Raw genomic sequence first — 10,829 nt, forward strand, 5'->3', positions numbered from 1 at the left:
GGTTGCTTCTGCTGCCACCTATATTGAGCCTACCGATACTGGCCTGCACTACTTGAGAATTAGGATCCTGGTTAGAAAGCAATGGAAAAAAGAAATGTACAAATGAAAAAAAGGGGAAAAAAAACAACAATAGTATGACACATTCTGTGTGTGGAAGTTAAAGAAATCATTCAACATGAGGAAGTCTTGTTCTTCATACTTTTTAGAAATCATGACCTAACACTCTCTTGTAAAAGGCAAAATAAAAACAATTCTCCAATCGTGCCATATTTTATTTGCATTTAACATTTCCTGCCTAATAGAACTAACACCTTAATCCAAGTGCTTAGCGAATAAGACGAAAAACAGAAGGATGGCAAATAAATGCATGCCGCTTAATACCCATAATACTAAGATCATGTTCAAAAATTGATCTGACTCACCTGTCCATGAGTGATGAATGTGCTACAATACAGTCATCCATTATAAACATTTGTTTTAATAAAGTAGTAGTGCCATTATTAAGTTGCTGATAATGCCTAAGTGCTCTTATAAACCCACGTAATACATCACAATGACTAAGAATCCAAGATGTACAGTACAATCTAGAGGAGGGTATAGTTATGTATATCTAATAATAGGCAATGTAAGAAAGGCATAGACATAAGCCGGCTTACCTTTAACGATGCTACAAAAGCACTTCAGAGTATACAATGTTGGTGGTGCAATTGGAGGAATCCGGTGGTAGTAGGTCAGTTTTTCTTTTTGAAGACGTGCACCTAGATAGTGCGACATAGAGCTGGCCATGATTGAATGCTGGGGTCTCTAAGTTGATGCCGACATACTTGACTGACTGTCCTTGAGACTTGTTGATTGTCATTGCAAAGGCCAGTCTAATGGGAAATTGCCGTCTTGACATTTGAAACGGCATTTCAGTTGTTGATGGCGTTAGGGATATCCTCGGAATAAATACAGTATTTCCAGCCTTGGCTCCAGTTATGATCATTGCTTCTAGTACTCTACTTTCGCAGCGTAATACAATAAGACGGGTTCCATTGCAAAGCCCATCTCTTGGGGCAATATTCCTAAGCAACATTATAGGGCATCCTGTTTTCAGTTGGAGATTAAACGGCGGCAAGCTTGAGGGATCTAGGGAATTTAAAAACTCACTAGGGTATGTGGATCCGTTGTTTTGAGGGCTTGTAACATCATCGACAACTTTATCTGCAGCTATGTAAGAAATCTCTTGCCCGGGGAACAAATTCAGGGCAGCTCGGTTAACGACGCTGACATCGTCATTTCGAGCAGCTAGGATGGTTCTTTCAGTCAAGTAAATTGGTGTTGCCGTCCCACTCACATTCAAATCTGGATAAACTGATGAAATAAGATCCCCTATGTCGACAGACAAGCCAGATCCCTCTTGGCAACTCAACAGTATCTAAAGGATTCGTGCCAACCTAAAAAAAATTCAGAGAAATTTGAGTCAGTAACCTGCTTTTTTAATCTTTAATTTTTATGATGTTTTTTATTTGTAAAGTACCTTGATCAAGTAATCTGCGAAGCTGGCATTATTAGGCTCCGACATCTCCAACCTCATGTTATGAACCAAGTGCAAGACTTGTACGTGTGTCCATAGCTGGGATCTTCTCACTGATACTCCGATGAATTGCTCTCTGCTGCCTTTTGGTACAATAAGCAACGTTTGCCTAAAATATCCGCCTAGAACCATAGTAATTCCTCCGAAAGGCTTTGAATTTTCTTGGATATCCCTTAGTGTTCTTTCAACGGCTTCGATGCAGTGTCTATGCTGCATGGGGACTTCATCCTAAATAATTAAGCTAACTTCCTTGAAAAGATCAGCATGTATGGAGTTTTTTGAAAACCCGCAGAAGGTGTTGTCCATAATATCCAGTGGGAGGCAAAAAGTAGAGTGTGCGGTCTTGCCACAAGACAGCAGCAGCGATGCTATTCCCGATGATGCAACATTGATGACAATATGGCCTTGACTACGGCAAGTAGTGGCAATTATGTTGTAGACAAACGTTTTTCCTATCCCCGCTGCACCATTTAGGAAGAAAGTCTTTCCCATATTGTTTTGCACTGAATCTATTATCTCGGTGTGGGCATGAAGTTGTTCAGCATTCAGGCGTTCCACATTTACATTTGCCTCTTGTTCAAGAACTTCGTACTGCAATTCCCTCTACTCCCAAATAAGTCTGTTCCCACCTAGCTGGTCCCAATCTTTTTTTTTGGTTTTGGCATGTCTGGGAAATTAGATAAAGTCTTACTTGCTTCAAAAAGCAACTTGTTAATTAGGAACAAACCATAATCAGTTATTTCCTCTTTAGTCGGACTCTGGTTGTTGAACTTGGTACGTATCATGTGAGCCAGATCGTCACAAATATGTGAAGAAAATTCATTCCATAGTGTTGCAGGACTGGTTGGGGAACATCCAAAAGGATTACACTGAACAATCTGCGTAGTTGGTAGCCGGTCTTCATCACCGACGCCTCTTGTAGACATTCTCTCCACTCGTCGTCGGATTTGAGAAGGCCACGTGCAACACATGCTGCTTTGAATTGTCATGCTCAAAGTCGTCAACCGTACGAAGATCTTCAAATGATGTTGGTCCTCTAACAGCAGTCAGAAGCAACTGAAGGTAGAAGCGCTCTCCAGTATTTGGATTTGCAAAGTATATTCTCCCAATAGCATAACCGTGGTCCCTTAGTTTCCAAATCTTCTTATCTTTTTTCCATACATAATACTGTGGGAACTCCTGGTAAGTATATCTACGGGCACCCGGATATTTGGCACAACATTTGAAGAAAGCCGTTAGAGTTGATCTCTGATTTCTTGCTCTTGCGAGAACTGTAGCCCTTGACTCCTTTGCATTGTAAACAACTCAATGCATCCCTTCCAAATGAACTACCAGCCTTTCAACGTGTGGTAACTCTTTGTGCAGAGGGAACTTGAGAAGACGCCATGCAGCTTCGGGTGGCCCGACATACCGTGCATCAATGTACTGTTTGATCTCATCATCAGTACCAACAATAACCATAGTTGCCCTATCATGCCCTTTGTAAATGTATTTGTGAATGTATTTAATTGCATGAACCGATGCACAAACTTCAACATTTATATGGCAGTTGAACATCTTTGATAAGTGGGGGTTGTAGGGGACGACATCTCGGTTATCAACTTTGCAGTCCTGCACCTCGTATTCGTTCCCAGTATTGCGTCATCGGTAAACTGGATATCTAACTTGATCCATTATAGTTTCATCTGTAAAAGCGCGTGGGTAATGTTTTGTACATAGACCATTCTCCATGCAGGGGGCCTTTGGTTTTTTAGGTCCACATGGCCCGTGTACCATACACCTCTTCACTATCTAGAAAAGATTAGGTTCTGAGATAGGGTTTGGGAACTCCGCGGAAACAATCTTATCAACTTGATATGCATTACGGATCTTATTGGGATGCTTGAGGAAGATGAGTGCGTGCATGTGTGGCAGTCTTTGTTTTTGGAACTCGATAGTGTAGACCAATGCAGCTTGTTCGCCAAACACGTTGTTTTTTTTTAATCTCTTCCATTATTGCTTTCCTTTTCAATTCGAATACACGAGCAACCACCTCAGGTTTGTCAGACGCAGTTTGGTGTGGCTTGAGAGCTTTTATGATTTCTGGCCAATTCGGAATTGCTGTTGCTGTTAGGAATACATCCGGGTGTTTGTTGTATTGTGTAATGGCCATTGAGTCTTGGTAGATCTCATACATATGTCTCAGGCTACCCATGTGAGACGATGGGAGAATGTAACGCTGGCCAACTTGATCAAGAGGCAGGCCGTCTGCTGCAATGTCCGTCAAACCGTTGTACACTTCCGCACGAATGTTGTCTTGATTCAGGCAAATATAGCGCAGGCGATTCTGTTCAGTTGCAGCCCAAGCATCAACTATCCATTGTTGGTAGAGGGAGCCTCCCCTGAGTATGGAAGAGTATTTAGTTGGATGGTCAAATAAACGGTATGAATAATACTGCATGTGCTTGCGTTAGTCTGGCATCACTTGGGCAATTGATCTTGACATCCCATTGTCGCAAATCCGGTGCCTAACCAAGGTCTCCTCTAGGGAAAAGAAGTACATAATGAAGAGGTGCATAAGTAGAATGGCATTCACTTATCCTCTCTAGTCCACCTTCTTTGTAGTGAATAACGATGTCTCGTAACATATCATACTTTGTCTCATCACCGGGTAATACCACAACGATTTCAAAAGTGGTTGGGAGATTATATCGGCGGCGATCCGTTCCTGGAGTGTATTGTATGAAGGCTGGTATATTGTTGTCCGCCGATGCACTTGAACTTAAGACCTCATTTGCATTTTTGAAAAACTTTGACCACACGTTTGCCTGTACCAAAACACCTTGTACAATACTTAGCACCTCCCTGAGTAAATTCTTATTGCGTTGTTGTCGATAATCCAAAGCCGTGCCAGCATCATAAATGTATAACTGGGTGTATTTTGGGTCGACATGTTCATCAGGTAAAAGTGATCCAATCTTATGGAAGAGCTCTCCGTGTATAGTGAACGACTTTGGTCCATGTCCTTTCAAGATTCGGTCGTTTGCTTTAACGCCAAGGCTGGTGAATGCATTGCAAGCATTATATCCCCGAATGTTCTTCCGAAAATCACGTGCAAGCCAATCGTTACCTTCAAAGAGTGATTCAAGCAGAGGGGGCAGTGGATCAAGTGAGGGCAGTTTTATTTTTCCTTGGAGACAGCATGATCCGAATAAAGGTTTTTTTTAGTTGAACTGGAGAGTTACTCTGCGCTTCAATGTAAAGCGAAGCAAGGCTGACATTGAACATCTAGTTCCCCAAGGTAATGACGCTCGACCGGGATAAAAGGTATTGTTTCGGTTGGATTTTCAAGTTCGTCAATGTCATAGTATTCTTCGTCAGAATATTCGGATGCTTCTTCAGAAATTTCCCCGGGCCTAATAGTGCCCTGAGCGGGAACATCCGGCTCAGTACTGTTCGGAGGCAAATTGTTTGTGGAGCTAATTTTAGTGGGGAAAAAACAATTAGTATTCAATTAGTTTAGTAATTTATAATTGTTCAGTACGGAAATATTTAAGTTTGGACATAGTACTTACATGTTGCTCCTCAAGGAAGATGACCTAAGATGAAAACCGGGGCTGAAGTTACGTGTTGGTAGTGGAAAGTGCTCATGCTGAGTTGCGCCAGAAAAACATCCGACATATGATGGTCCAGCAGGTTCTGAGTTGATGTATGGCTGGGGTGAAAGAGTGCCAACAATTACAATATTCTTTCCTTTATCTGCTCGTTGGGTGGTTGTAGTGAAACTTGTTGCATCGATAGAATGTACTGTAGTTTCCACTGTGAGGCCGTGAATTAGGGAAGGAGGATATATGCGATCCCTTTGGGTGGCTGAAACTCTTAGGGCTTCCTCCCGCTGTCGACGTGCACGTTGAGCTATTGAGCGCCGAGAGGGTCCTAACTAAAGGAGCGAACGCATGTTCCGTGTGGACATAGAGTGCGCTGCTTGACTGACAGTTGACTGGCTATTCCGAATAATAGGATCCTGGATGCCTAGTCCACCTTTATTCTTTGGAAATTGTAGATTATCTCTGCTTGAATGGTGCATCTTCTTCCCCATTTCTGGATCACTCCATAGAAACTTTACACATGTCTTTGAAATCATGGTAAGCACCCCTTTTGGAAGAATGAACGTCTTGGCCCAATAAATATGAAAAGTGGCAAGGACTGAGATGATAAGTTGTAATCTCCCTGCATGGCCCAAAAATCTGTTCTTCCAATTTTCTATCCTTGTAGAGGTCTTTTCCACCAAAGGCAGGCAGTCTTTGATACTTATCCTTGCGGAGACAAGAGGAAGATCAAGATATTTGATGGGGGGAGTAATAGGTTGCATACCTATAATTTGGGCTAAATGATTACTATCATCTTGAGTAAGACCTCCAGATAGAATAGATGACTTATTTAAGTTCAGATGCAAACCAGTTGCCCTAGCGAACTCATCAAGAATGGATTTAAGAGCCACGATAGAGTCTTCTTTTCCTCTTATAAAGATAAGAACATCATCTGCGAAACACAAATGTGGAATGTGCATTCTCTTACAAGTAGGATGAGGCTGAAAAACTTTTTGATGAAGACCCTTCTGTAGTAATGAGTTGAGCAGCTCCATTATTATGACAAAAAGGTATGGTGACATGGGGTCACCTTGTCTCAGCCCTCTTCTGCCTCTGAAAAAGCCCAAAGGTTCCCCATTGAAGATCAGGGAAAAGAAAGGAGTAGTGTAACACACTTCAATCCATCTTTTGAGCTTTGGTGGAATGCCAATCTTCCCAAGCATGAAGGAGATGGTTTGCCAATTCACGGAGTCAAAGGCTTTTTGAAGGTCCACCTTTATAGTACATCTGGGAGTACCATGTTTCCTTGAATAGCTTCTGAGCATCTCATGGGCAAGAAGAAGGTTGTCTTGTATAATTCTCCCTGGCACAAAAGCAGATTGGCTAGGAGTCACTAAGTCATGTATAACATGCTTGAGTCTATTAGTGATGACCTTAGTAAAACATTTATATATGACATTAGTACAAGATATAGGCCTATAATCACCCACTGTAGATGGATTTTTCACTTTAGGAATTAAGCAAATGAAGGTAGAGTTTACACATCTAGGAATATAAGAGAGTTGAAACACGTACTTGACAGCCTTGATGTAATCCTCACCTATCACTTTCCAACACCTTTTGAAGAAAAAGGCATTGTAACCATCTGGACCAAGTGATTTATTATCATCTTGAGAAAATAGAGCAGCTTTGATCTCCTCTTCTGATACATCCATGTCCATAGCATTCTGTTGGATCTATTGCAGAGTTCCTGTGACTTCTAGATCTTGAAAGAAACTTTCTTCTATAGAGGTATCATCTTGTTGTCCCAATAAGCCCTTGTAGTAGTCTAGGAAAACTACTGAAACTATTTGTGGTTCATTTAGAGTTTCACCTTCCTCATTTACTACTGACCATATGCAATTATGCCCTTTTCGTTCCTTTATTGCATTAAAAAAAGATGCATTGCATCTTTCACCAAATTCCAGCCAATCACAGTGTGATTTCTGCTTAAGGTCCTCTTGTTCCATCTTAGAGAGTTCAATGTACTTGCTTCTGGCCAGTTTCTCTAGGATGGCAATAGAAGCATTTTGAGGGTCTGATTGCAATTGTTGCTGCAGTGTGTGCATGCTTTCTCTGGATGCTTTGACTCTTTCATAGAATTTGGAAAAAGCATCCTTAGACCACCCTTTTAGCGCTTTCTTGAGTTCTGATAGCTTAGAGCAGAGAATAAAAATAGGAGAGCCATAGAAATGCTTAGCCCAAACAGAGGTGAGCACTTCATGAAAAATAGGATGAAAAAACCATATGTTGCAGAATCTAAAGGGCATATGTATTTTCTTTAAATCATACCAATTTACTAGCATGAGAGAATGATCAGAAATACCCGGAGGTGTAAAAACTGCTTCAGTGAGGAAGGTGTTGTTCCAGGTTACATTGACAAATACCATATCAATCTTTGACAATTTTCTGTTGTCTCCTTCTGCATTATTTGACCAGGTGTAGAAGAAACCCGTGAACTTCATGTCAGAGAGCCCTGAAGAAACTACACAATCCATAAAATCTTCTACTTCTCTAGGATGTACCGCATCACAGCCAAGCCTTTCATTTGTATACAAAACATTGTTGAAATCTCCTAAAAGGCACCATGGCTTCGAATAACAATTCTGCATACCTTTTAAGATGGTCCACAAGGTGAGCCTCTCTTGTGGTTCATTGCTGGCATAGATTATAGTTAACTCAAAGACTTGAGCTGTAGAAAAGAGTTTCACAGATACATGTATGTGTTGCTTGCTCTCTGTCACTTTCCTTGCTTCAATGTAACTTGAATCCCAACCTATCCAGACTCTCCCATTGGGATCACTATTGTAGTTGTCATAGAATTTCCATCCAGGGCAACACATCTTGCTAATGGAATAAAATTTATCTCTTTTGACTTTTGTTTTTATAAGTCCAAAAAGGCACAAGTTATTTTCCTTTCTCACTTTATTGACTTATGTTGCTTTTTGAGGCATGTTTATTCCCCTAACATTCCATACAACTATCTTCTTCATCATTGAAACTTTAAAAGTGGTTCTTTCCTGCCCCTTTGGCCTTAGCTTTCAATTTCTTCTTTTTCCTTGCTTGTTGCCAGTCTGTCATATCTGAGAGCTCTGAATGGCTAGTAAGCTGTTTTGTTTTGACATTTATGCCTGAGACTGAAGGGGAGTCCAACATACCAGCGATATCTGAACCATCTTCTGAAGAAATATGGTCAGTGAAATATTCTTTTTCTAGCTCTTCTTCATTGGCAGAAGATGTTCCTTCTTCTTGGACTTGACCTCTCTGGAGAGAGTAAGCATTTCTTTCTTCACTGTCCACTTCTGTGACTCCTTCCTCCTCTTCTGTAGTGATATGGTGTACTTCAGGGGCTTCAAAGTCTGTTCTCACCTCTTCAAAGTATATTCCTCCTGTTGTACATCCTTTTCTTTCCTTTCACTGGCTCTAACATATGGAACAATTTCCATGTCGTTAAATTGTGTATCATCTGCATCTTCCATATCATCCGCATCAGTTGGCATTAGTACTTCAAATCTATTTGTTGCTTCCACTGCGGCATGAATAATTATTTGAGAACCTCTAACCGATTGCTCCATTGTTTCATCATCCTTTTAGTTGAATCTTGTGCTTGAACTCCATCATCAGGCAAGACTACAGGTGCGTCCTTTGATATACCTACCACAACCTCAGCTATGGGGACTCCATCATGATTCCTCTGACAACTTGTCTGACCATTTTGAGCATTTTTCTTTAGAGTCCATCTCATATTCTATTTTGTCTGCTTAGTAACATGTGTAGACTTCACCTGCTTTGAAATGGCTGACACATTCTGAGTGTTCTTTCCCTTATTCTTTGGACATTTTGCATCTGAAAGCCCAAAAATCTTACAGGTACTGCATTGTTCAGGTTCCCACTCATAGTCTAAACCAATGTCCACTATGTTTCCTTCACCAATATTAACAGGGATGTTTGATGGAAACTGGAAATTGGTGTCCACCACCACACATACCCTTGCATAGGCAATCCGCGTTCTATTAGCAGTTGCATCATCCATACAAATAGGCTCCCCAACCAGACTAGATACAAAATCTATTCCATTCTTAGTCCATAATTGTTTGGGGAGATCCACTTTAACCTAGATGGGAAGAGCTGTAATTCCATTTCTAATGTTTTCCACTGCTGGTGACTAAGGACGAATAACAAAGATTCTACCCGCAAGAAACAGAGGCCCATGGTCCACAACTAGTTGCCTGTCTTCCTCATTAACAAATTTGAAATAAAATAAGTTCTTATCTGCTATCATGTCAAACCCACCTTTGAGCTTCCATTGTCTCTGGACAGCAGCTTTAACAAAGGGGTAAGAGAGTCTTTTTTCCACAAAGAAGCCAACTATATAGTCCTTCCTCAGTTCTATACCTTCATTTAAGATTTCCACTGGAACTTCAGCAATACCATTTGTAAAAGGAACGTGTACCTTTTCGAGGTTAGGTTGAAGCCTGGTGTTTTTGCTTGTATTGAATAGAGAGCTCCATGAATGAGGACCAGTAAAGCTAGGATTTTGATTAGGAGAAGAGCTCTGATCTGCCACCACCACCACTCTCAGGGTTGGGGGTTGGGGGATTACTTGTTGAAATCATCTAGAACTTTTTCCCTTTTCAGAACTCACACTGTTAAGAAGTGAAGGATTTTACCCGAAAAGGCAAGAAACAGGAGGGTTGGGAAGATAAGACTTTTCTCCAAGCTATTTTTAACTATAAGCGGTAAAATAAAGAGCACTAGATCACTTTTGCAACTTAAGTTATATCACATGCTTTCTCCCAACACTTGGTCCCCATTGTGTTAACTATGAAGTTCCAAAGTATTTCCTATGAATTTCCAAATGTGAACTATGAAGTTACAAAGTATTTCCTATGTATTTCCTAATGTGAATTATGAAGTTCCAAAGTATTTCCTATGTATTTCCTATGTAATTCAAAGAAGTTTTTATGTGTTTTATGAGTTATGTTTTAATGAACTATATTACAATGTATTTTAATTTTATTGGTAATTGTATTTCTATGGTACAATGAAATTAAAATACATAGTGCATTAATTAAAAAGACATTGAAATTAAAATACATAGTGCATTAATTAAAATAAAATACGAGATATTACATAAGTTTAATTAGAGCTAGAACCACCTCTAGTCCTTGCCCATTCAGCACGTATTTCAACTTGTTGTTGCTCGATTATAAAAGGGGTATCGGGATGGAGGACACACTTATATCGGTTACTAAAATCTTAGCTTCATATTGCATATTTTGAATCCGATTTTTTTCCAATTGAACTTGATTTTTTTCAATTTGAATCTGATTTTTTTCTTCTCTTGCCATTATAGTTCTTTGACCATATGCAAGCTCCCTTTCCCTAAGTTCTAAGCACTTTTGTGTTTCATTTGCATCCTTTACAAATGTATCCTCCAAACGTGTAAAGTAACCCTCCAACATACCAACTGATTTTTCTTGATTCCTCTTGGATTTGGCTTTTTTCGATCCAAGAGGACGCTCAATTTCTTGAGAACCCTCCAATTCAACTCCACCAACACTTAGTGAATTAGAAGTTGAATCTTCACCGTCACTTTTGCGACCTTTTCCCTTTGTGGGGCGGCTTGACCTTGTCTCAAAAAC

The 10,829-nt window shown here is 40.3% G+C and overlaps 2 protein-coding genes across 2 annotated transcripts; both read right to left on the bottom strand.

The window, feature by feature from the left end:
• Window positions 1-667: 667 nt before the first annotated feature.
• LOC147512265 (uncharacterized) lies at window positions 668-1,576 on the bottom strand. Its single transcript, XM_086598688.1, has 2 exons — window positions 1,520-1,576; window positions 668-1,417 (listed from the first exon to the last, which is right to left on the bottom strand). Exons 1-2 carry the CDS (start codon window positions 1,574-1,576, stop codon window positions 668-670), a joined length of 807 nt encoding a protein of 268 aa, XP_086454814.1.
• Window positions 1,577-6,881: 5,305 nt separating this feature from the next.
• LOC147512266 (uncharacterized) lies at window positions 6,882-8,027 on the bottom strand. Its single transcript, XM_086598689.1, has one exon. The coding sequence runs from the start codon at window positions 8,025-8,027 to the stop codon at window positions 6,882-6,884; it is 1,146 nt and encodes a 381-aa protein (XP_086454815.1).
• Between the last annotated feature and the right edge of the window lie 2,802 nt (window positions 8,028-10,829).

The sequence above is a fragment of the Coptis chinensis genome, chromosome 3, assembly GCF_015680905.1.
Source record: "Coptis chinensis isolate HL-2020 chromosome 3, ASM1568090v1, whole genome shotgun sequence".
Taxonomy (NCBI): domain Eukaryota; kingdom Viridiplantae; phylum Streptophyta; class Magnoliopsida; order Ranunculales; family Ranunculaceae; genus Coptis; species Coptis chinensis.